Source organism: Eubalaena glacialis, chromosome 15 (genome assembly GCF_028564815.1).
Source record: "Eubalaena glacialis isolate mEubGla1 chromosome 15, mEubGla1.1.hap2.+ XY, whole genome shotgun sequence".
NCBI classification, from domain to species: domain Eukaryota; kingdom Metazoa; phylum Chordata; class Mammalia; order Artiodactyla; family Balaenidae; genus Eubalaena; species Eubalaena glacialis.
Window position 1 is genome coordinate 78,602,254 of NC_083730.1, and position 25,208 is coordinate 78,627,461.

Below are 25,208 nucleotides of genomic sequence, written 5' to 3' on the forward strand. Positions count from 1 at the left end.
GGGTGCTGAGTCCCTGACAAAGTCACAAATCCGAGTACTGCTCTCTCTGCCTCAAAAGCAAAGGAATTGATAAATGACTGACCCGGGGACAGGATGCCGAAAGAGTTTGCATAGAATCACGACTCAAACCCCTAGCTCTTTCGATTCCACATACTGTGATCTCTAATTCAACACAAATGTTTTCCCCCCCACGCTTAAAGATCGTGAAATGAAAATACAGGTGCTATAGTTGTTGAAAAAAGTCCCCATATAAGCGGACCCATGCAGTTCAAACCAGTGTTGTTCAAGGGTCGGCTGTACTCAGTTTCCTCCCTGTGGATTGGTCCTAACGGTCTCCTGATGTGATGGGGAGATAAAAGGCTACGGTGGGTGTAATATACCTAGCATAGCACCTAGGGTTGAGTCTTCCATATATGTTAGATAGATGCTAACTAAATCTGAAAGGGAGAGAAGTAGGAAGAGGACAATTTCATTTCCTTTTATTCTGTGTTGCTGGAGAATTTTTCAACTACTGCATGTAATATATATATGTATACATATATATGCATATTTTTATATATACATACATATCTACATATATATATAAAACCTATATGAATTAGTTTCCTAGGGCTGCCATAACAAATTACTGCATACCAGGTGGCTTAAAAACATTGAACTTCAAGGTGCGGGGTGCCATCCCACTGGGCAGGCCAAAAGTCCCTCCCTGGCCCCTAAGGAGGGGCCCTCAAACCTCACTTTGACTGTCAGCTGCAGTGACCCAGCCTCTCTCCCCGTGTTCCCCACAGCTGGAGCCGGATGGACTGTTGGTGTGGGTCTTGGCTGGCACCCTAGGCCTCAGCCTCGTCTGTTCCCTGGTCTCGGTCCCACTGCAATGCTTCCAGCTGAACAGAGTTTACGGCTGCTGCCTGCTCCTCTTGTACTTGACCTTCCTCCTGGTGGCCCTGCTCACTGAATTTGGAGTGATTCACTTGAAAACTGTGTGAGTGAAGCTGTGTCGGGGTCCGCCTGGTGGTCGGGGGTGTCACTGCAGGCGGTGAGATGGAGGATGAAGTGCCTTCGTTAGAACCCGCTCAGGCGAGCGTGGCCGAGGCCGAGACCATGAACGGGGTGTGGGCTCGTGGGGCTGTGCTCTCTGCCGAAGCTCCCCAGTCGCCGCTGTGTGCAGTAAGGACAGCTAAACCTTGTTTCTGGGACTGCGGAGGCGGGGCTTCCCTGTGGACAGAGTTCCAGGCAGCAGGTAGAAGTCTTCCTTGCGTTATCTCCAGAGCCTCTTGAAAGTTGGGGTCTGGGGCGAAGGGGATGCCTGGGTGCCTTCCAGGCTGGAAGACCCCAAAGAGTTCAGGGCTGGAGACAGTTGTGGAGGCCCAGGCCCCTCCCCACAGTCACCCCCTGTTGCCTTCCTGCTTCTTCTCTCAGGGCTGCCAAACCCGGCTTTAGGGAGTCAGGGTGACTCGGACCTGGCAGATAGAACAGCTTGTGTGCTGTGGGCCTCGGGCCGATGCGGGCTGAGTTCTAGAGCTGCGCTGTCCAACAGAAATAGAATGAGACACGTACCTAATTTTGAATCTTCTAGTCGCCACATTGATAAAGCCAAAAGGTGAAATTAATGATAATATATATCACTCGAAAATAGCAGCCAGTGGCACTGGCCCATTAGTGGCTGCCATATTGGACGGCACAGCTCTAGACTCTGCCTCTAGAACTGTCTGCTGGCTTCAGAGGTTTCCCCAGCTGCAAAACAGGAGTCAGTTTGACTGTGCCCTGTGCCTACCTCAGGGGGAGCCCTGGGCTGGGGTTCCTTTGCCTGCGAGCTCCTGGGAGGGTGATGACTGCTCCCGGGCGCCTTCCTGCTGTCAGCCAGTGACCCGCCTTTTCAATAAGCAGCTCTTCCATTTGCTCAATGCCTTATGCCGGCAGTAAAGGGGCTCAGCTGTCTTTTTTTCCAATGAAAAAATTATTAAATATTTCAAGTATACAGAAAATAACATACACCCAGCTGTTACCAGTTCTTCTTAACCTGGGTCAGGTTGACAAGTGGTCGGTTCCAGGGCCGAAGGCTCTTGGGCCTGACGGATCTGGACTTTGTGGCACATGTAGGGGTGGGGCTGAGGTAGGGTCAGGAACGGGCATGGATGGGTCCTCTCCCTGTTTCCCACGATCTCAGAAGCCACCGAATGGTGCCTGGTGGAAGTCACGAGGCAGCAGCCACGTGTACAAAGCAGAGGCTCTTTTATTAATATGCCAGAAATCCGGAGACGCGGTGGGTTTTCTAGGTAACAAATCGCCATTGTACAAAAACCTTACAGCGTCTCTCCCTCTGTCTGTACAAAATGATTGTCACGTGGTGTGGAGTAAGGCTGGGTTGGGGGAGGGAAGCAAGGAGGAGGGGCCAGATGGTGTGCCCCCCAAAGCGGGGCAGGGGCACAGGGCCATCACAGACACTGACAGGTGGCGTGACCCAGACCCAGTCGGCGCATCTCACCTTGGAGAGCAAACGTGGGAGGTGAGAGGGCATCCGAGCTGGATGTCCTGGGTCCCCAGAGCTCACAGCCCTGGGTGACACCCGCTCCCTGCTTGATAGCCTGTGTGCAAGTTGGAGGGTCAACTTGAGGCCCCCAGTGACCCCGAAGGGGCAGCTGTCCTTAGCCTCAGTAATGAGGGTGCCCACCAGTGGCTGGAGTCTGGTGCATCAGCACTGTTGCCACTTGGCCTTCATCCCGTCCCTGGCTAAAACCAGGGCCTTTCACAGGATGGGGTTGGGAGGCCTGGACTAGATCCCACTCTTCCTGGTACCAGCCTTCACCCTGGGGGCTGGGGGGCTGCGCTCAGTTTCCCTGGCGCCCCTCCCAGGTTTCAGCCTCCTGGGGGCAGATGCTGAGGTCGGAGGACTCACGCCCTCCTCTGAAAGCTGCCCCTTGACTCCTGCTTCCAGAATGCCCGTTTCAATACACAAAAGCTAAAAGGCACCCAAATGTGCAAACAAAGTTCCTTCTCTGGAGAGGGGAAGGGGTTCTGGCCTGGGGCTTGGTGCCGAGCTGCCTGCGACAGCCCGTGGCCCTCCAGAGATAAAGAGGACAACGTCCGTCTCCCGATTCCCTTGGGGAATCTCAGTGGTTCTCAGTGATTCGTTGTTTCCCTAAAGGGCTATGCTTTAAAAACAGAAACGTCCACCACTTCTCCCCTAGTGAGGGGCAGAGCTGTGTGGTGCTGGCCGTGGGACCAGCCCGTCCAAGGCCGCAGTCGAGAAGACTTGGCCGTGGAGACGGGGCACCGCACCCCGGGATCAGGCCCTGCCCGGCTGGGAAGAGGATGTGGCGAGGGGGAGTTTGCCCACCCGCCTCCCTAAGTCACGGAGGCAGTGGAGGCAGCTGGAAAGCGGGGGTTGGGGCAGGATGGCCAGTGCGGGCCGCTTCCCCTGCCCCCCCTGCCCCTTTCATCCCTGCTTCTGCCGCCTGCACTGAGATAGGCGCACAGCGCAGGACAGCTGAGCCGAGGCTCCCTATGCTCTGACCCTGCTTCTGCCACCGCCACCGCCGCTCACCGGAGCTGCCAACGCCGACAGCCCGCTATGGGTTCAAGCCCCGACTGCATCCTGATCTCAGAGAACTCTCCCAAGGTCCCTGGGGAACTCAGGAAACTGACAGGCCACCTGAACCTACTCCCGGGAGTGGAAACCTTGGGGTGAGCCGCGTCCCCACCCCTACCTCAGTCAAGTCCACGGAGGGCGACTGCTCAGGGTAAGGGGGGAGCTGGCCAGGGAGACCAGTGGGTTCAGCCGCAGGGCAGCCATGGACAGCCTGAGGTGAGCCTCTGTGCTCTCTGTTCCCGTTTCCAGCGAATGCACACACGTGAAGGATCTGCTGTTATCTTTAGCAGAATCCTGAATTAACCAAAATGTCTTTTTGCTTGAACAGGACGATCCCAAGGAAAAGGGATTTAAGGAGAAAGCCCATTTCAGGACCTGGTCTGGGGTGGTAGCCATCGGCCTGGCCTCTTGCCTGTCTTCCTCCTCCTACTGGGCTGTGATTCCAAAGGCCATTTTAGAAGGATTTTCAGCAACAAGGGTTGAAACCAAAAGAAGGGTAGGTGAGAAGGCTCACGGAGCCGGGATATGGCCTCTCTCGCCTCCTGGCACTGGCTGAGATCTGACCATACGGAATAACCACAGCCCTGGATCACTCGTTCCAGTAGGCGCTGGGTACTGGTCCCCCAAGGAAACGCCCAATTTCATTATCATATCTAGAGACATACCAACCCGAGGATGTGGGTTCTTTCCTTCCTAAGTGGTTTTGTCCCTAAAGCAGAACACGGAAACCCCAGGATGTGGGCTGCAGGGCAGGTTAGTGGGGAAGCTAGCTTGTCAGCCTGGGTGGGATTCTGAAAGCAGCATCAGGAAGACGGTGTGGATATGGCCTAGGGACACTGGCCCACGTTGAAGGCAAGCCCTGCAGAGATCGGCAGAATCCATTCAAGTGCTCTTGTGAAGGGGCCTTCTGGAGCTTTCCATGTTAAGAAGAGCTCCTAGTGGCCTGATCCCCCAAAAATGAAATTGACTTCTGGGGTTAACAGGGCAAGGTGGGTACAAACCAAACCTCATCTTGTCTGCCTGTCTTTTCTTCTTCCTATATATAAATACGTGCATATTTATGAACGTGTGTATATATATAAAACATATATATACACACACATTATTCTGATACATTGCAGTAAAATAATACTATTGTGTTATTGCATAGAAGAGCTGGCTTTCGCAGGCTGGGCTTAGGTGATGGTCTGGGAGCGCTGGCGGCCGCCCGGAGGCTGCTGGGCGGTGGAGACCACGCAGCCGCTGAGCTGCCGTTGCTGCTCCTCCTGCTTCCGGGCGTGCTCCGCATACCACTCCTAAAGCAGAGCAGACAGGGTGCTGAGCGGGCCCCAGCCTCACGGGGTCACCCGGGCTGGGCAGTGCTGTGACCCTCCAGCCTCAGCAGCGGAGCCAGGGCTGCCAGCCCACCGTGCCCCGGCCCCACCCCCCCCCCCGCAAGATCTGCTGGGAATTCTGAATGGGACCCTAGATAGAAAAATGACGATGCAATCTTTCCCTTTTTAACTAGAGATTTGCAAACCTCCTTGTCAAGTGTGCCTGGCCCCGTCACCCCTTTCGATGAGGCCCGGGTAGTAATAATCACCCTTCGCTTGTGAACATGATCTGTGTGGTTCACAAAGGGATGTGTGCCCCCCACCCCCTCGCCAACCCCCTGTGTTATCCCTTTTGAGCTGGGTGTCCTCACTTTACACCCAGGAAACCCGAAGCTGAGAAGCTGTATAAAGTATGAAGCTTGAGTGCGTCTCCCAACTCCCCGGTTGCTTTGCTGCCCTCCAAAATGGCTGTGAGAGCATTTTGAAAAAAAACCAAATAGCTCACCCGCCTAAGACTATCATCATATCATCCGACATTTTCAGGGACAGACGTACTCAGGTAATTGAGAAATTTTAAATATAAACCCTATGTTTTTAAAGAGTCTGAACCACAGAACTTCTTCAGAGCTTAAAAAATTAGAGAGCTGGCCTAGTTCTGTACCCCGTCATTCTGCAGAGGGGGAGACTGAGGCCAGGAGTGGACAGCCAGGCAGCGTGTCTAGTGCCGTCCCCTCCTCTGCTTTGTGAAGCAGCGACTGTCCCCCTTTCATAGATAGGGATGGGCTGCGTGACCTGCCCAAGGTCACGGAGCCTGGAATCAAACCCGGGTTTTATGACACCAGAGCTCATGTTGGTTTCTCATCTCTGTGACTCCGAGTGCAGTGATTGGCCAGGTATTCGCCCAGACCCCTTGTGTTTTTACAGATAAGGTGCGAGTCGCTTCAGGGGACTGCAGCCTCCCGGCCTTTTGGGTTCGGACCCTGGTCATCACTGTCCCAGGGAAACAAGGGTTTCCAGCCTGAAAACAGCATAGTCACAGTGGCTGGCGAGGAAGCTGGGAGCCTGGGCGGATGGGTGGCCCGAAGTCCATGGCTCTGTCTGGGCTGCAGAGTGCCAGCCCACGGGGTGCTTCACAAGCTCTTTCACTTAGCAGCCAATGTGGGAAGACAGAGAGTTAGTTTGCAAAAAAAAATCTGACTTTTCCCTTCTCTTAAATTAGAAAACAAAAACAATCAAAAACCCCAAGAGAGCCAGGCGCAGCAGGCCCTTGTTCCTATCGGGCAATGTCTGGCTGGATGTGGGAAGGACCATCCTCTTTGAAGAGGCCGGTCCAGGCCAGCTCGCCAGGGCCCCCCATGCTCCCTGCTCTGCCCGGTACGTCTCCCGCTGTACGCGTTTCCTTTGCTGTTCTGGCTCAGAGGAGGAGAATGAGATGAGGTCAGTGACATATGTGGAAGAGTGACAGGGTGGCTGCCTATGTTGGGGAATGCTTCAAGGGTTCAAGGCTGAGCCCTGAAGCCTGCCCCCACCTGAGCAGTGGTCCACTGGTAGTGGTCCCAACAGATAATCCCATAGCTCCCCGCTAAGCTCCCCACACAACTCAAGACGGGGACCAGAAAGCAACCTCTGCTCAGCAGCGGCGAGGACCACTCCCGGGCAGGAGGATCTGGGCAGCATGGTCAGGGGCGCTCCTACCTGAATCTCCTCTTGGTACATCTTTAGGCTCAGATCGCTTTTGGTCCTCGATCTCCGTCCCAGAAACACCAAGGTATTTTGCTAGAGAAGAACAGAGAGGCTGCAGGGACCGGCCCGAGCCAAGGTCCTGGTGCCCGGCCTCACCCCCTCTTCTGGCTTCTGCGACGGTGCCCCCCAAAAGTGTCACCAAAACTTGAGGGGATGGACAGTGGGGGAGGGTTTGCACTAAGCCACAACCCGCTCCCTCTGTGGGACGAGGCCCTGTCGCTCCCCACCTCGTATCTCTCCATCTGGGAGAGGATCTTGAGCAGCTGGGCGATGTCCGAGGCGGCTCCCCGTGCCTCCCGGTAGAGCTTCAGGACAGCAATCAGCTCATCTTTGGAGATTTCCTTCTCAAGGGTGATACCGCCATCAACTGCAGGACGGGAGGGCGGCAGGGGGAAGGAGCCTGGGACTCAGAGCCCCCAGTCTGGCTTGGTTTAGCCATCCTCCCTGCTCCCTATGGGCGCCTTAAGGTTCCCTCTCCCAGCAAAACTCTGGATCAGCACGACCACCCCCCCCCTCCACCATCTGGAACGCATGTCCCTCCCCATCCCCTCCCTTTGCTGGGCTGTCAGGAGCACTGGTCAGGCCACCAGCTTACAGGGGACAGAGGGTTTCAGGAGGGAGTCTCCAAGCAAAAAGAAAATGATCAGGTAGTCTGAGAGGACAGAGATTTGGAAACAAGTAGTAACAGGGATGTGGCAGTTCTGATGGAGAATCTAGAAAGAATGAAGGATCGTTAGGCAGAAAGCTATGCACTCCGGGAAAAGGGAGGCAAGGGGTCGCAAGCTGCAGAAGGAAGTAGTATTAGGCTCTGTGGTCAACGGTATTTACACCGTTTAAATCAAGAGCCAGAGGACGAACATGTGGTTTAGAAATGTGGAGACGATAACTAAAAGGGGGAACAGCTAAGGATGAACAGTTGGGGAGATGAGAAAGGCGGGACAAAGGACTGCTGGGGTCACAATCAGCCTGTGATTTTTCTTGATCTCTGAGCTGTACTGTTCTGATTTTTAAAATGAGATCACGCGCATTTTTCTGTCATTAAATATTTGAAAAATCAATGCAAATAAGAGATCAAGAAAGCTAAGCCAGGACTTGGGGTGGTGGCACAGTGGTTAAGAATCCGCCTGCCAATGAAGGGGACACGGGTTCGAGCCCTGGTCCGGGAAGATCCCACATGCCGCGGAGCAACTAAGCCCGTGTGCCACAACTACTGAGCCTGCACTCTAGAGCCCGCGAGCCACAACTACTGAAGCCTGCGTACCACAACTACTGAAGCCCACGCGCCTGGAGCCCGTGCTCCACAACAAGAGGAGCCACGGCAATGAGAAGCCCACGCACCCCAACAAAGAGTAGTAGCCCCCGCTCGCCACAACTACAGAAAGCCCGTGTGCAGCAAAAAAGACCCAACGCAGCCAAAAATAAATAAATAAATAAATAAAATTGAGGGGAAAAAAAAAAAAGCTAAGCCAGATCAGTAAGCTGAACTGCCAAAAGACTGGACAGACAGACAGACAGATGAGCAGCAAGCGGCAAACGCCCCTGCTCCAGCCACTTGCACAGACCTTCCGAGTCCCGGTTCTTGCGGCTGTAGTTCATTCGGAAGACGAAGGCTTCGAGGATGAAGGCGACAATGATAGTCATCACCACCTGGCCGGGCACGGAGAGGAGGAGCAGGAAGAGAGAGGAATGAGGGGGGTGTGAGCTGCTGCGGGGCCCCAGAGCCAACAGAGCCCGGTCAGATGTGTCCCCGGCCCCCTCCTCCCTGAGCTGCCGCCCGATGAGCAGGGGCAGCTGGAGGCTTTGAAGATGGAGGAGGGTGAAGGGCATTCTGTGTCCCTGGACCTACCATGGTCACGATGTAGAAGGTCATGAAGTAGAGGCGGCTCCAGTGGGAGGTCTGCGAGGTGACGCCTTCCTGGAGACAGAGGGAAGCAGGGAGTGAACGAGCTCCTGGGGGGGGCCGGGTCGCTGTCTACGCAGGCTTCTCCATGGCCCCTGCTCTCTACAGACCCTTCTTGATCGGTTGTGGAAGACGAAGGAGGGGGACCTTGCTCCCCTGGGTCTAAAAATTCCTCTGAGCTCCTAAGGCCCGGACACTCCCCCCAGGACTGATACGGCCAACCTTTGGAAGAGTTTAAGGAATGGCAAAAAACCAACCAACCAACCACCCTTGCCACACTGTTTCTTGCTTGAAAAGTCTCCCTCACAGTGGTGGGAGCAGGACAGAGACCCAGAGGCTAACTGGCCTCTCCTGGCTGCTGGGGGATGTGTGGAAAGCAGGGACAAAGGCCACGTCCAGCAAGTGCGGAGGGGGAGGCTCTTGGGATTCAGGCCATACCGTGGCGTCCCCGCAGAACCCTGCCCCTGTGGGGGACGGGGAGAGCAATGCACCCCAGGCTGCGTGAGGGGAGACGGGAGCCGGCCTCAGAGAATGGTGGAAAGATGCCCCCAGGAGCTGACGGAGATCCTTACCATGATGATGTACCAGTTGTTGACAACTGTGAGCTCAAACAAGGTCACTGCCAAAGGGAAGGGAGAAACAGAAAGCATCTTGATCAGACCTGCTTTTGCAAAGTGAGTTTCAAGTGGCCTCTCTCCACCTATCCTGGGTACCACGCACTTGTCTGCCGGGCTGGCCTGTGAGCTCCCGAGAGAGCAGCCAAGGCACTTCCTGAGCACCCACCCCACAGGGAGTGCTGCCATCTTGGCCAGTCCGCAAAAGGGTGCATCTTTGGCCTCAGCAGCTCGTGATGGACCAGGGGTGGGGATACTGGGGAAAGAGTCCCCAGACCTTCCTTGGTGTAGATCTGGGATGTCGTGAGGGGATCCCTTCCTCTTGAGAAGCTGTGTCTGGCCTCCTGGCCTCTCCATGGAAGCCAGGAGCAGAGCTGTGTGGGCCTGGCCTGGGTGGTACGGGGCACCGTGGCTGGCTGGTGTGGCCAGGTCCCACCCTGCAACTGTGGAGCTGTGAGAAGGGGGCTGGTTCCCTAGCATCGGGCTGTACCCACCTCCCAGCCAAGCATGAAGCTCTGCTGCTCCCCCGATGCTGAAAAAGTAACAGGAAACAAGCCCTGGGGTCTGGCCTGGACTGCACCCCCAAGGCTGGGCAAACCACAGGCTCCACTGGGGCCAGAGAGGACTCAAGAAAGTATGGCAAACGGCTCGGGACAGGGAGGCCTCGGGCAGCTCTGCTCCGCCCCACCTGGGACCTGCGGTGACCAAGGCAGTACCCAGGGCATGGCCCGCCTGGGCTTTCCGCACTCACCAAAGCTGTTCAGGATGTTGTCAAAATTATTGAGATAGTAGTAGCCTTCTTCCACCACGGTCCTGTTGTCCACGGTGTGATTGAGCCAGCGGTAGGCGTCTGCCACTGTGCTCGTACTGGCGGGGGGAGATGGTGGGGACAGAGGGTTGGGCGGGAAGGTCACAAGATAACTGGTCACCTCAACAAAGTACAGAAAGTTTAAGCAAACCAAGGTCTGACTGAGGACCGTCTGTCTTGGCCCAGCCTGGTTTCCTGCCCAGCCCCCAGCTCTCTTGCCTGTCTTCTTGTCTCAAAGGGGAGTCCCCAGGGTGCTGGTGGGGACACCCAGACTTGCCCCCCATTCCACCTTCACTTGGCATTTCTCTGCTGCCAGCCAGGCCTTCTCGCTCTCAGTGGCCAGAGCCCGGCGCTCCGGGAGGGGAGACAAAGGCAGTGCCTCCTCGGACACCATCCCCAGCCCCCTGCCCCCACCAGTCTGGGATCTGTCCTGGAGGCCGGGTGCCAACGGCAGCCCTCGAGAAGGGTCCTCCCCTTATCGGGCTTTCCCCAGCATCTGGCTGGAGTGTTCTGTTCTATTCTAATCGGTTGCCCCTGTTCTGAGAGCTTATTTGCTACTTTCCTGCCGACCTCTTATGGCTGATCTGCTATAATTCATGCTGGTGTCTTGACAAGTCTGGTCCTTGGGCCCCCAGGGAGCTTGTTCCGAAGGCAGAGTCCTGAGCCTCGGGCCTGTGTCAGACGCGCAGGGTGGGGTCTGGAGTTTGCACTTCTAAGCAGCGGCCCTGAGGATTCTCACGTGCCCTAAGGTTTGTGACCCACTGCTACAGGCTCTGATTCTCAGCTTAGCCTGACACTCAAAACGGCTACCAGTGTCTCTGGGAACTTTCTTTATCAGCGCTTGAAACCGTAAGGACCAATTTGAAGAGAACACTGGATGGAGAATGAATGGCAGAGCACACGGGTTTCATCATGGTGGCTTAGGAGGAAAGGGAGAGGGAATGGAGTGATCAAGGGAGGCTGTGTCCCCCGCTCTCTATCCCTGCCCCAGAGACCTTCCCGCGTGTGTCCATCTCATCCTAACAGGCCACCCCTAGCTGCTGTGTCTGCCCAGGTCCCCAGTCACCCCCGGGGAGAAGCAGGAGGAAGCTGTGGGACTCCGGCCTCCGGCCCCAGGCTGCTCCCGATTCTGGAGCAGCCGCCAGCGCCCAGCCCGAAGGGTAAGCTGATGGAGACCTGGTTGGAGAGTGGCTCCTAGACCCTGCCTGGGGGACAGGAAAACTTGCTCAGACATCCTCACTTCAGAGAGGACCCTCTGCTTCCAGGCCCCCTCCCTTAGCTGCTGCACTGAACTAATAAGCCCTGGGAGCAAAGCAAAGTGATTCTCAGGGCTTCAAAGGGCGCTGTGGCTTGGGGAGGTGGGCCCCTGCGGGGTCAGAGGTCAGCGTTCCAGTCCTGGCTGGGCTCCTCCAGAAACGCAGGCTGCCTGGGGCTGGGGGCCCCGCTGCGTACTCACTTGCAGCAGTTGGGGTAGAGGATTCCACAGAAGAATTCCATGCCCACGATGGCGAAGGAGTAGTAAAAGATGAGCAGGGTGAGGGCCAGGCTAGGGAGGAGGGTCAGAAGAGACAGGGTGATCGAGGGCCAGGCAGGAGAGAGCAGCTCGCCCGGCGGCCCTGGCATCCTCAGACCCCTGCGCTGACTGATGGAGACGCATGCCCCTAGCCAGGTGCACCAGCTGGAAAGTGCCTGCAGGGGAGGGGCCTCGGATTCAGGTCTGGGGTAGAAAACGGCTCGAATCAGGACTCTATTACCAGACGCCCCTCTACCAGCGATTCACCCCTTACCTGTGAAGGTAGACTCACAGGTGACCCTTACCTGTGAACATAGACACAGGTGGTAAGTGAGTTGACAGCTCCCTGCCGTCCCTACTAAATATTTCAGACAGGTCAGTGGAGAAAAGTGGAACCAGGGAGACCTGTGGTGGTCAAGGTCTCGGTCTCCTTGAAGAGATCTGACCCTGTCAGGCCCTCGATTTTCGTCCTTTTCGGGACTCCTCCTCCCCCTCCCCCCAGACCACCCAGCTGCCCACCCCGAGGGGGCACAAGCCTCGCGACGCCTGGCCCTGGGGGCCAAGAGGCAGGGCAGTACCTGGCCATCCGGGGCAGCAGTTCAAACATGGTGTCCAGCACGTTGCGGTAACGCTTCTTCAGTTTAAACAACCTGAGTGAGGGAAGCGGGCCGGGTCACTTCCAGGTGCCGGGCGTGGCCGCAGCCCCTCGGTCCACAGCACCAGGTGGGGCGCGGCAGGCCCGGGGTCCCTCCACCACCTGAGTGCCTACTTTCCCCAGAGCCGCCAGCTGGGCACTCAGCTCGGGTGACTCGCACCCTGGGCAGGGGCAGCGGTGGTACCGGGACATCGGGGCTGGACGGGCCCTGCCCTGAAGGGAGGCAGGGCACGACTCGCGTGAGCAGGCACGGCGGCCGGCTGCCACTCATGGATGAAGCCCGGAGGCTGGGCGCGGGGCGAGGCCTTGCCCGGGACGCTGCGGCAACCCCGGGAGGGGAGAAGGCCGCGCCCGCAGAGGAGCCGGCAGTGCGGCAGCTCCTCCAGGTAAGAAAGGGCCGCCCCGTCCCTCACCTCCGCCTCTCCTCCTGCGCAGGACGGGAGGGGGTGATGGACGTGAATAGGACCGCAGCTGGATATTCTAGAGGAAAACCAGGCTTCTGAGGACACACAGAGATCTCTAACTAGTAAGGGACACCGTCCACGGATCTCTACAAATTTGTGCTGGTTTCCTACGGTGGTCCCTGGGGGAAAGCTGAGAGCAAGTGAGGGTTTTTCTTGACAAAGGACTGTGCCAGAAAATCACGGCTGGCTGTGGTAGGGGCTCGAAAGTCCCTCTGGACCCTCAGAGGCCGTGGCTCTCTGGTTGATGACTCTGAGCACGTGTGTTTCTGTGGCTGCAGCCGACACCAGCACAGGCCAAGTTCACTGGAGCCCTGAGCCACGTTTCTCTTCCACAGTCAGAGGCAACTGGTCCCAGGATGTGAGGAGGTGGGCCATCTGCACACCTGCCCAGGTGGAGACAAGGCCCCCACCATCCCCCTCCCCCCACCCACACTAGGTGCCCCTGCAGGGGGCGTGCCACCCCTGACACCAGGCCTGTGAGCCTTCTGGTTCCTTTTAGTCACTCCCCAAGACCAGTCCCAAGGCTCTCCCCACCCTCCCCTGCCCACCACTCCCAACCCCAGCCCTGCCCCGTCACCTCAGCAGCTGGAGGGGACGCAGGACCACTATGAAATAAAAGGGCTCCATGTTGAAGGCCAGAGCCAGCAGTCCCAGGAAGGCGAACGCTGTGACGGAGAAGTCGAACCTGGAAGGGAGGAGGAGAAGCCATGGTCTGTTCGGCCCACCCATAGCCTCCCCCACAACGGCCGGTGGCTCCCCAGCCCTGTGCCCAGCACTCCCTTCCAAGGAGCCCGCACGCCAACCACGGCAAAGGCAGCAACAGGCCCCGCAGTGGCCCGCAGCCGGCCAGCTTCCCACCGCTATTGGGTTTCTGAGGCTGGTGTGGCTGGGCCCCGGTCACAGCACACACCTCAGGGGTCAGACATGCCTAGGGATGTCCCTGGTGGCACAGTGGTTAAGAATCCGCCTGCCAGGGGACACAGGCTCGAGCCCTGGTCCGGGAAGATCCCACATGCCGCGGAGCAACTAGGCCCGTGAGCCACAATTACTGAGCCTGCGTGTCTGGAGCCTGTGCTCTGCAACGAGAGAGGCCACGATAGTGAGAGGCCCGCGCACCGCGATGAAGAGTGGCCCCCACTTGCCGCAACTAGAGAAAGCCCTCACACAAAAACGAAGACCCAACACAGCCATAAATAAATAAATAAATAAACTACATTCCTTTTAAAAAAAAAAAAAGAATCCGCCTGCCAATGCAGGGGACATGGGTTCGAGCCCTGGTCCGGGAAGATCCCACATGCCGCGGAGCAACTAAGCCCGTGCGCCACAACTACTGAGCCTGCGCTCTAGAGCCCGTGAGCCACAACTACTGAGCCTGCGTGCCTAGAGCCGGTGCTCTGCAACAAGAGAAGCCACCGCAGTGAGAAGCCCACGCACCACAATGAAGACCCAACACAGCCAAATAATAAATAAATAAATAGATAGAAAGATAGATAAATAAATAAGAATCCACCTGCCAATGCAGGGGACATGGATTCGATCCCTGGTCTGGGAAGATCCCACATGCCGTGGAGCAACTAAGCCCGTGCGCCACAACTACTGAGCCTGCGCTCTAGAGCCCGTGAGCCACAACTACTGAGCCCGTGTGCCACAACTACTGAGCCTGCGCTCTAGAGCCCATGAGTCACAACTACTGAGCCTACACTCTAGAGCCCGCGAGCCACAACTACTGAGCCTGCGCTCTAGAGCCCACGAGCCACAACTACTGAGCCTACACTCTAGAGCCCGCGAGCCACAACTACTGAGCCTGCACTCTAGAGCCCGTGAGCCACAACTACTGAGCTTGCACTCTAGAGCCCGTGAACCACAACTGCTGAGCCTGCATGCTGCAACTACTGAAGCCCGTGTGCCTAGAGCCTGTGCTCCACAAGAAGAGAAGCCACTGCAATGAGAAACCCTCGCACAGCAATGAAGAGTAGCCCCTGCTCGCTGCAACTAGAGAAAAGCCCGTGCACAGCAACGAACACCCAATGCAGCCAAAAATTAATTAATTAAAAAAAAAAAAAAAAAAAAAGAAATGCCTAGAAACCCCTCCTGAAGGTCCCACACTGGTCTCATGGCAGACACAGGTTACACCAGTGACCCTGGTGAAGGCACTGAGGGGCGGGGCAGGACCACAGGAGAGTCCCACCAGGAAAGCAGGATAGAGAGCCCCTCTCTCCTCCCAGATACACATTAAGGCCCTGCAAACTGCATGCCCACACGCTATTGCTCTGCCTGACTCTTCTCTACTTATTAACTTGTTTTTACTCTCACGACCCAAGACCTCGTGAGTGCAGCCTGATTTCGTGGGTGAATTAACTTTCATGGGCAGTGAGCCACCTCTCGGGGTCTCTGGAACAGGGAGAAGGGCCACCAGCTCGATGCTGACCAAGCATCAGGACCCGTGGCACTTCCTTCTCTGTGGGTGTCGTGGTTTTCGAGGAGGAGAAAAGAGCTTAGTTGTCAGGGAGGGGTGTGGGGTTAAGTGACTCAGAAGGAGCCAGCTGGCCTAAGGACCCCCAAGAGGCCACGTCCAGGAGAGGGACTGGCGGGGGCGGTCTGAGAGAGTAAGATGAGGGCCTGACCCTGGGGAGGCCTGGAGCCACAGGCAGAACCGCTCCAGGAGATAGGGGCCTGACCCAGCCTCGGACCTTCCCTCTGAAACTGTGCAGTGGGTGTGGACGGAGAGGACCTGTGGCTTTCATTAGAGTCTCTGACGTGGGTAAGAAACATGCTCTCTACTCACAGATTCCATCCGGAGGACAAGTACTCGACGGGGCCGAGGCCGGCTACTTTCAGGAACAGCTCCACCCCGTAAACTGTGAGCGGGAAGAAGCAGTTAGCAGCGGCCCTGCCACAGCATCTGCCACCCCTGGCCTGGCTCGTTTCCTCCTCGAGACTCTCCCGAGGTCTGGTCACGTGCCCTCCAGACACCCACGTCACACCCGCACCCCTGAGAGAGTGTGGGCTCCAGGGCAGGGCCTGGCCCAGATGCTGGCCAACCGGGGCCGCCCGCTAACAAGAAGCACTCGCTCCCACTCCCTGGGAGTGGCCGCAGGCATTGTCTGTCCAGCCAACAGGTATTTCCTGAGCACTTCTCCCGTGCCAGGCATTGCACTGGGTGCTGGGTGCCCAGCCCTGAACAACACAGAGCTTAGAGTCTAGACTCAGGGGAAAGACAGCCAACTGGTATGTTAGACTGGGGGAAGTAGACTGGGGGAAGAGTGTTACATTTGAAAGAAATCAGGGGCCAAGCCGGATATGATCTTGGCCTGCTTGAGGGGCAGAAGGAAGGTTGGTGTCATTGGAACATAATGAAAGAAGGAGCTGAAGAGGGAGCTCTGGAGGGGGCATCAGATCACACAAGAGACACAGTTGGGAATAGATTCCAGGTCTTTCTGACCCCAGAGTTTGTGCACTGAATCAGTATGCTACTCTGAACTCCACAGAAAAAGCCAAAGGGCACTGATCAAGGCAGTAAAAGTCATGCTTTTTAAGAACAATGAAAACAATTTAGGACACAGTGTTATTAGTTATGTCTAACGTTTAGACATAAAGGGAGAGGGGTGTCAGGCAGAGCGGTGTGGTGAGGGGATGAGTGCACCAGGCAGAGGAAAACAGCTGTGCAGAGGCCCAGAGGTAAGAAAGGGCAGGGGCCCTGGGAAGCGGGATGTGTTCAGGGGGGCTGCAGGTGGGACACGGGTGGTGGTACTGGCAAGAGATGAAGCCTGAGAGGGAGGCTGAAGGGGCCCTGTGTGGCCCCATGACTCACACCCAGCACGGGAACTTAGTCCGGAGGGCAGTGGGCAATCACCAAAGAGTTTGAAACAGGGATGGGATAGAATCAGACTCGATTTCTGCTCCACCCTCATTACGCTCCCCTGCTTTAGAGAAGAGCCATCAGATCTTAACCCAAAAAGAAGTTCCAGCCAGTGGTTAGGACAAGCACTTGAGCAAAGCCATGTCAGAAACTTACTAGTCAGAAAGACGAGGTAACTCCAGGGTACGTGCTTGGAGAAGAAGTTCCCACCTGTAAGAAGAGAGGCAGCAGTTCAAGAGGTGGGCCAGGTGTGCCCACAGGACGGGCCAGTCCCCTAGCCAGGCTCACCTTTCAGCATGAAGGTCTCCACAAGGATCCAGACCCCGTTGACTGCCACCACCAAGTCTGCAACAGACAGGCTCATAATAGAGAAAGCACAGGTGGGTGTGGAAATCTACAGGTCACAGCTGCAGCCCCTGGTTAGTTTCTAGGCAGCTCTGAGATACGCAGAGAGCAGGGCTTATAACAGATAACTTCCTGCTTAATGCTTTTACCATGAGCTAAATCAACCAGTAGTTTCTCTTAGAAAACAGCTACAGATTTCTAAAAATCACCCTCTATGTCACTATAGGGATACCAGTTAAGATGTTTCAGTAAAACCTACAGATTATTCCAAGTTGGCGTAAAAGATGGACCATATACAAAGGGTTTGAGTATTGAAAACATTTGTTTTTCCCTAGAGATATCTGGTTTTTAAATGACTGCAGAAACTAGTTAGCAAAACTGCATATGCGTTTGGCCTTTCACCTAGCAATCCTACTTTTAGGGATCCATCCCAATGAGACATTAGCAAAAACACAAATGACGTATACTGAAAGCTATTCACTGAAGAACTATTTGTGATAGCAAAGAAACTAGAAACAACCTAAACGATCAAGAGGAGACTGGATAAATAAACTATGATACGTTCATGAAATGGTGTACTCTCAACTATAAAAAGAAATGAAGAACATCTCTGTATATTAATATGGTGTGGTCTCTAGGATGTATCGTTAACTGAAAAAAAAGGAAGGTTGAAAGAAGTGTGTAAATTATGCTAGTTTATTTAAGGCAGGGAAATGTGCATATATGCATCTACTTATAGTTTTTTAAAAATGGAAGGATAAACTATAATAAAAGTTACCCACTGGGGGAGGTGACAGGATGGAAACAATTCCTCCTTGAGTATACTTTGTTCTGTAGATCTGACTTGGAATCATATACATATTTTACATAATTATAAGGCAAAATTAAATGTAAAAAGTGATCTCTAAAAATATTTTTTCAAATGAAATAAAGAAATGCAGATGGTGACACACCCACATGGAGAAAAACTACTCCAGATGAATTTAAAAGTCATCTGAATCCCTGGAGTGGTGTTTCTAGCAATTATATTGTTAGGGTTGTGTTGGTATTGTTTTTTAGAGACTATTATGTGTGGACTGTGGGATAAAGCAAGTGAGTGACTGTGTCAGTGTTGTTGGGAACTAGGATTTTAAGCCTGGGAATTTAGGCGTGAAAGAATAATGAGGGCTTCCCTGGTGGTGCAGTGGTTAAGAATCCACCTGCCAGTGCAGGGGACACAGGTTCGATCCCTGGCCCGGGAAGATCCCACATGCCATGGAGCAACTAAGCCTGTGCGCCACAACTACTGAGCCTGCGCTCTACAGCCCGCGTGCCACAACTACTGAAGCCCGCGTGCCTAGAGCCCGTGCTCCGCAACAAGAGAAGCCACGACAATGAGAAGCCCATGCACTGCAATGAAGAGTAGCCCCTGCTCACCACAACTAGAGGAAGCCCATGCACAACAACGAAGACCCAACACAGCCAAAAATAAAAACAAATAGATAAATAGATTTAAAAAAAAGAATGATGAAGTTAGGTAAAAACCCTATAGTCCACAATTTGAATTAAGAATATCAGGATAAACTCACAAGATAGTTTATCTTTTAAAAAACCAAAATCCTACCTCTGTCCATGGAAAGTCCTGGAAACAATAACCAACTCCAAGCAATGAGCACCTCTAGCATCTCAGATTGTGGTCTCTAAACACCATTTCCCATTAAATGGAACCAGAACTCCTTAGAAAGAGTGAATTCAATCAAGCCTCTAGATTAGTAGAAATGTCTGCATCTGTGCTGTCCAATTGGTCATCATTAGCCACACATGGTTACTGAGTGCTTGAACTGCGGCTATTGTGACGGGAACTGAATTTTTAAGTTTTAGTTGGTCTAAAGTTAAATAGCCATATGTGGCTGGTGGCTGCCACACTGGACAACACAGCTCTAGCTATAACTACCAAACTACAGTAAATAAGCAACAGAGGAACATGCAAAATCAAGAATGAAGGACAAACAATCCTGTTTCTTCAACTAAATATTGCAAGAGGAAGAAAACGGATTGGGGGAGAAACCTACAGATTAAAACAGACTGAAGTGACGTATCAACAAACCACAATCTGTGGTTCTGGAATCTGCTTCCAAAAACTCCAGGTCTAGAGAAGGTGTGATGAGCTGGACTGAGAGTATTAGACGGACAAGAAAGACAGGCAATGAGATGATAACTATTGAAGCTGGGTGATAGGTACGTGGATCCTCTTTACAATCCCTCCACTTTTATACATGCTTGGAATTTTCTATAAACAGCCAACATCATAACTGCAGGATTTATCCCTTGCATCTCCACCTTCTGGAGCAGTAAGGCTCAGGAGGAAAGGGACCTAGAGCTGTGATATTTCACACTTACACATGAAATACTGGAAGGCCTTGGACTTCACAAGGATATTAATTCCTATTTGAAGAGAAGAAATGTTAACAGTGAAATTTTCATGTACAAGTACACGTTCCCCTACCACAGACATCATGCGTGTAAGCAACCGGGGTGTTTATGCCCAGGGGTGAAAAAGGAAGGACCTGCTCTCAGAGGGACACCCACGCTTGGGCCCGGACCCCTGGGCAAGACTGCACTGGCAACGTTCCCTCTGGGAAGTGCCTGAGCAACCTGGAGCCGGGACAGAGCAGAACAAAGCTTTGCTGGCCACTGCTGAAACTTTAAGCTTGCTCCTGGCCTAGAACCAGCACTGTTTATTTATCCACTTGAGTAACTATCATCCCAATGGAATGGAAAACTCGCTGAAGAATATGGAATAATAACAGCTGTGCTCAAAGTCCTAGCTGTGGGAGAAATAACAAAATAGGACATACCATTTTAACTCTTGCTCATATGGCCCAGACCCCTGTGAGCTAACCATACCCCATGTGGAACTTCCAAAACTGGCATTAAATTCAGGGAAAACTATTAGGTAAATAATATGGGGCACTCCGATTTTTAAATTTTCAATTTTATACAATGCAAGCATTATGTAAGGGATCAGATACACTGGCTATGTATCCTGACACTGGAGGAAGGTCAAAATCCATCATTAGGTAAAAAGGCAGGTTTCAGAACAGAATATATAATGTAATCCCCACTACTGTTTTTAAAATGCACAGAAAAATAACCAGAAGGAAACACATCAGAAAATGAACCGTGGTTATCTCTGCGTGGGAGACTTTCATTTTCTTCTAATTATTTGACTTTGTATCAATTTTTCTTCAATAAATAAATATTCCACAAATTTTTTTTGGTTTGGTTTTTATGTTACTGATTTCCTTCCTAATCCAACACTATTTCCCTGCTGGGGTAATCACACTGTCTCTTTTACACACATAGACATTTCGCATGCACACACACACACACACACACACACACACCCTCTGGACATGTTCTTTAAATGCTTATCTGTGGTCACCGGAAACCTCCATTCGTCCCCAGCTGCCATATTCAGGTCAACCTTACCTTTGAAGATGAGGAATGCTGTCCTGGGAAGCTCATCAAACCAGTGCTCTCTATTTCTCTTTGCCTGGCCAAGGAACAGGGCCATAGGAGAGAGGGTGTTAGGACCAGTGACCAGAGCCCAGCCCTGGGGGCATGGATGCAGCTTTCCTTTCCTGCTCTCCTGGCTAACTTGGGAAACCATGAAAACACTCAGGGATCTAAAGAACAACAAAGCCAGCCAGTGTTTGCTGAACTCTTCAATGTGCCATGCACTGGCATTGTTTTCATAGAATCCTGAAAATAATGCGGTAGGTAGGGACTCTCATGACCCCACTTCCCAGGTGAGACAAGCCTTGGAAGGGTTCCATAACTTGCCTGATGTCACACGGTGACTAATGGGGTCTAACTGAGATTCAGTGCTTTTAGCCAGGACACCGCATTGCAGACGGACAGGCATGCAGGGCCAGGGGCCACCTGTTAGCCCTACAACGCACAACGCCCAGCAGAGAGCCGCGATGTCCCAGCAGGGAGAGAGCTGGACGGCCAGGTGCCTCCCAGCCTCATCCCCCTCCCACGGAACCGTCTGCCGGGTCACTCCCTGGAGAGCACCCACCTTCCACTTCAAGGCGGCAACTTCGTAGATGTCTTGAAAGTCCTTCAGGCTGTCATAAGCAACAAGGGCAAAAAAAATCAGAGCACGTTCCCACCGAGCTTCGGTCCTCTCACTCGCCTGCCTATGGTCACCTTCCAGGGGTGGAGCGGGGGACGGGAGGAGGCGACATCTGCGAGTCCCAGCGCATCAGGGCCCAGGGGACCCGTACCTGCAGGCATTTCATCTCCTCCTTCCTCCAGGGACTACGGATACTTAATCCACTCAGTCTACACAGACCACTGCCGGCTTCCATCCCCCAGAGAGGCAGCCCCCAGATTACCACCATTCTCAGACAGACAGGGACTGAGCCGCCTTTAGCAGAGGACTTAATAGAACAACCGGGGCAGGTCAGCCCAAACAGAGCTCGCCCACTTCTGTCTCTACAGCAGGCCTGCTTCATCTGAGATCGAAAAGAAGGGTTTTGGTCATCAGTAGTCAGAAGAGCAAGACTGCCCACGGAGAGCTCAGCTCTTTGAGGCTGTGCCAGAGCTGTGAGTGAGACAGAGAGAGAGAGAGAGACAGTGTGTGTGTGTGTGTGTGTGTGTGTTTCACGTTGCTCTGTGGATTAGCTCACATGCAACCACCTCGCTCATGGCTCGAGGGTGAGCAGCTGGGCCAGTCCATTCCACGAGCCAATACATTCCTTTTTTTGTCTCAAGTTTAAATTGGATTTGGGTTGGACTTTTGTTACTTGTAAAAAGAATCCTGAGGAATAGGGTCTACATGCGTAAGAATCTCTGAAGAAAACCGAAGTCTCTACGAGCCTCTTTGCCTGCCCATTCCCCACCCCCGGGCTTTTGCAGGCCCCAGCTGCCTCTTGTGAATGCCTCGTCCGGCCACACTGCGCCCAACTGGCAGCCACTCTCACCTGAGCAGAGGCGAGTTGCTCTGATTCAGGGCCTTGAACGTGAGATAGCGCTCCCCGGCGCTCATCCGGGGCTTGTAGAAGCGCATCAGGCCTTCAAACTGCCTGTAGGAGATGCCGGCAGGCCCCTGGGGGAAGAGGGAAGACGGCCCCATGGAACACAGTGGGGGCAGCCATGCCAGATGCCCAGCATCACACAGGATCCCATGGCGCCCTGTTCTCTTGTTCTCCCAAGGGCAGGACTCCTGGTTTCGGAAGCTGCTGGCCCTCCCACGCTCAGGGGATACCGTGGGGCAAGGGTTGGGGAGCAGGGACCAACCTCCCTCCCTGGCTCAGCCCCTGCCCCGCTACCCGTTGGCTGATGAGCAGGCGGTAGGCGTGCTGGATGGCGGTTCGCTTGTGTAGCAGCAAAGACTTGAACTTGTGTTTCTCGATGTCATTGAAGGTGTCAAATACCACGGCCAGAAGCTGTGAGGGAAGAGCAGAGACCTGGCTCCTGTGCCCGGCGGGGCCTCAAGGAACCAGGGAGTCGTTCTCCAGCCTCCAGAGGGCGCTCTTCCGGCCACCCCAGAGAAAGGGGTTGCAAAGAGCCTCTCGCCTGCCCCAGGTGGTGTAGAAAGTTCATCTCCAAGACTCAGCAGAGGAAGGTCATTCATTGCCACTTGTAAATTTCCCCTCTAAAGATTCATGAAGACACTGCTATTACATTTTCCCCAGGTTTTTCTTCTCTCCGCCTGTAGCTCGTCCCTGGCTGGGCAGTTTTATAAGGGGAGAGAAGCAGCGAGGGGAACACACTGGGTTTTTTGCCCAATTCAGCTCCGTGCGATGGCCGGGGAGGCTGTGTCCCCATCCTGTGCCCTCCCAACCTCAGAGCAGGAAGGAACATCGCTGTGCCGATGCTTCCTCCCCTGTCCCCTTGTTCCTTCTCCTGGTGAGTCTGCGTGGCCCCAGAAAGCAGGGGTGTGAGGTGGCCTGCACAAAAGGGCACAAGGTTCTGGAACTTTCTAATTCCAAAGTTAGCAGGTGAACAACACAGTCTGCGTTATCAGAACGCGATGGGAGGGCAGGAGGAGAATTTGGAAGAACACTTTTTGGAAACTCTTTTTCTTTCAAAGATATTTTGAGGGGAACTCTCTTGTCCTTTCCATCCCTTCTAACTGGTCCCCCATATTTCCTTTTAGATAAAGGGAGAATCAGCAACTTTTTCTGTAAAGGGCCAGAGAGCAAATCTTTTAGGCTCTGCAGGCCACATGGTCTCTGTAGAAACCACTCAACCCTGCGGCTGTAGCGTGAAAGCAGCCGTGGACTATGTGCAAATGAATGGGCCAATAAAACTTTATTGACAAAAACAGATGGTGGGCTGGGATTTGGCCCTGACTGCTGACCCATGCCCTATATTTTCACAGCTCTAAATATCTTTTAAAGCAAATCAATTACACATACACTATTTTTTAGATTCTAAACTAACAACAGTATAAAAGAGCTGTAAGATGTTCAAAGAGATATCTAACATACTTATTTTGGGTTTTGAGGAATTAAAAAAAGAAAATATTTTCCTCCTTAAGACGTCACACTTTTAGGAGATTTCACAAATCTATCCCAGAGAAAGTGTTTTCCATTTCTATACTGGGCCTGACTGTGGTGACTGGTGTGAGAATGCTCTTCAGAAGTATAAAAATAAATGCAAGACTTGAAAAGGCCTCTTCCTGATAATTCTGGCGTTGATGTGGGCTCAGCACCAGCCTGATGGCCCAGTCTGGGAGGCAATCTGCTGATGGCAGGAACACTCCTGGTGGCCGGCCGAGCCTCTGCAAACACCTCCAAAGTTCCCAGTGTGCATGGGGACTTTATGTTCTCCCTAAAGGAATATGTTCTGTGTTCAATTTCCCAATGGTTCATGATAAACAGGGTGGAAATACACAAGACATTCCTGGCATGTGGCTGCAGTAGGATGGAGTGCCTAAGTGCCCGAGCTGTGCAGGCGCAGGCGAGTTAGCCTATCAGTCTGATCCTCAGTTTCCTCAACTATAAATTGAGAATAATAATAAGAATTCCAGGGTTTGAGTGTTAAATTATTTAACCCTCATCCATAAAACACTTCGCAGAGTGCCTGGCTAAGGCTTAGTAAGTACCAGCTTTTATAGTTATTACATGTTTGCTGTGAGAAGGAGAAGATCCCAGGGTAGCTTTGGTTTAAACTCTAGCACTGTCACCAGCGGCGGCGGCAGTGCTAACCCAGGGAGGCTAGTTACTGCTGGTAACCAGCTGAACTTAAGTCCCGACAGGGAATTCCTAGCCACACCACACTTGACTACGGTCTGGGACCTCCTTCCCCAATGTTCTGCCCTCGGAGGCCGAAAGCTGTCCCTGCCTCATCCCCACAGTGCCCAGCAGAGCGTGGGCTAGGGCTGCTCCAGTGGAGCGCGAGGCAAGGTCACTCACCAGGTTCATGATGAAGTACAGCTCGATGGAGAGGTACACGATGAAGAAGACGCAGGACCAGGGGTTCCGGGAGTAGGAGGGCATCATCACATCTGGGAAGCTGTGTTTGCAGAGTGTTACCGGCAGGGCCCGTGTCTGCTGGTCTCCGTCTTCTATAAGGACATCTCTTCTCCTGCCTTCCCGGCCCCCTCCCCCCTCCCCTACTCTAGGCTCACCAGGCCACTCCCATCCCTCACGGGGTCCCAAGAACCTGTCTGGGCCAAGATGTGGAATATTCTTGGCTGAAAAGAGGAGAAGACCCCAGGCACTAGAAGAGGGCAGAAGCCAAAGCAGGGCCCAAACTTACTTGGCGGTGGTCAGAAGGACAAACAGACTGACAATGCTGTTCTCCAGGGTGCTGAAGTACTGAGGGGGAGAGGAGGAGAGGAGGGCACGGTGGCCGCCAGGCCCAGGGCACACCCCACCGGGAACAGGCTCTGGGCCGCCTCCAGAGCCCTGCCCTCCCCCTCCCCGCCCCGCCCACTCCTTCTTCCTCCCAAGGGATCCCTGAAGGATGGCAGAGGAACAAGCAAATATGGAGTCCAAGGCCTCCTCCCTCCTGAGCTCAATGCTTCCGGGGGCAGCAGACAACTGGCTTTGGGGCTTGTCTCCCAGGGAACCACATATGCACAATTAGCTGAGCTCTCCTCCACTGCTCCTCTGCCAAAATGTGCCCGTGTTCCAAATCTGATCTTGGAAACACCCCTCTCAAGGACAGGGCAGGGGTTCCCCCTTGGCATTCAAGGAAGGAGACAGCTCAAATCTGGGTGATGGGGCACTTTCAGGTGCCAGAAGCGATGATGAGAAACCAAGCAGGGCATCCCTTCCTAATACAGCTAGGGGGTCAGTCCAGCCACCTTATCTGAGGGGAAAGGCCTCCCATAAAGGAAGAAACAGACAAACATGTTGATTACTTACGGGGTCTGAAGGATTAGGGGAGAACAAGTAGAAACCTAG

At 53.7% G+C, this 25,208-nt stretch overlaps 2 protein-coding genes across 8 annotated transcripts in view; one reads left to right on the top strand and one right to left on the bottom strand.

The window, feature by feature from the left end:
• The window catches only part of SLC8B1 (solute carrier family 8 member B1), a 31,168-nt gene extending 29,231 nt beyond the window's left edge, over nt 1-1,937 (top strand). For both annotated transcript variants that reach the window (XM_061169648.1, XM_061169649.1), the window contains one exon: nt 789-1,937. In XM_061169648.1, the coding sequence (XP_061025631.1) occupies nt 789-986 (198 nt within the window). In that variant the 3' untranslated portion in view covers nt 987-1,937. The remainder of the gene's footprint in view (nt 1-788) is intronic.
• A 278-nt stretch (nt 1,938-2,215) lies between these two features.
• The window catches only part of TPCN1 (two pore segment channel 1), a 64,307-nt gene continuing 41,314 nt past the window's right edge, over nt 2,216-25,208 (bottom strand). For 4 of the 6 annotated variants that reach the window (XM_061169173.1, XM_061169175.1, XM_061169172.1 and 1 more), the window contains 21 exons: nt 25,170-25,204; nt 24,559-24,617; nt 24,213-24,312; nt 22,122-22,238; nt 21,774-21,898; nt 20,867-20,915; nt 20,275-20,338; nt 19,183-19,227; nt 16,747-16,803; nt 16,615-16,668; nt 15,385-15,457; nt 13,177-13,284; nt 12,059-12,130; nt 11,424-11,684; nt 9,911-10,026; nt 9,118-9,164; nt 8,492-8,560; nt 8,208-8,292; nt 6,873-7,012; nt 6,598-6,678; nt 2,216-4,884 (listed from right to left, as the gene is read on the bottom strand). In XM_061169173.1, coding sequence (XP_061025156.1) covers nt 4,765-4,884; nt 6,598-6,678; nt 6,873-7,012; nt 8,208-8,292; nt 8,492-8,560; nt 9,118-9,164; nt 9,911-10,026; nt 11,424-11,684; nt 12,059-12,130; nt 13,177-13,284; nt 15,385-15,457; nt 16,615-16,668; nt 16,747-16,803; nt 19,183-19,227; nt 20,275-20,338; nt 20,867-20,915; nt 21,774-21,898; nt 22,122-22,238; nt 24,213-24,312; nt 24,559-24,617; nt 25,170-25,204 — 1,877 coding nt within the window. In that variant the 3' untranslated portion in view covers nt 2,216-4,764. The remainder of the gene's footprint in view (nt 4,885-6,597; nt 6,679-6,872; nt 7,013-8,207; nt 8,293-8,491; nt 8,561-9,117; nt 9,165-9,910; nt 10,027-11,423; nt 11,685-12,058; nt 12,131-13,176; nt 13,285-15,384; nt 15,458-16,614; nt 16,669-16,746; nt 16,804-19,182; nt 19,228-20,274; nt 20,339-20,866; nt 20,916-21,773; nt 21,899-22,121; nt 22,239-24,212; nt 24,313-24,558; nt 24,618-25,169; nt 25,205-25,208) is intronic. The other 2 variants (XM_061169176.1, XM_061169174.1) reach the window with 1 other exon arrangement.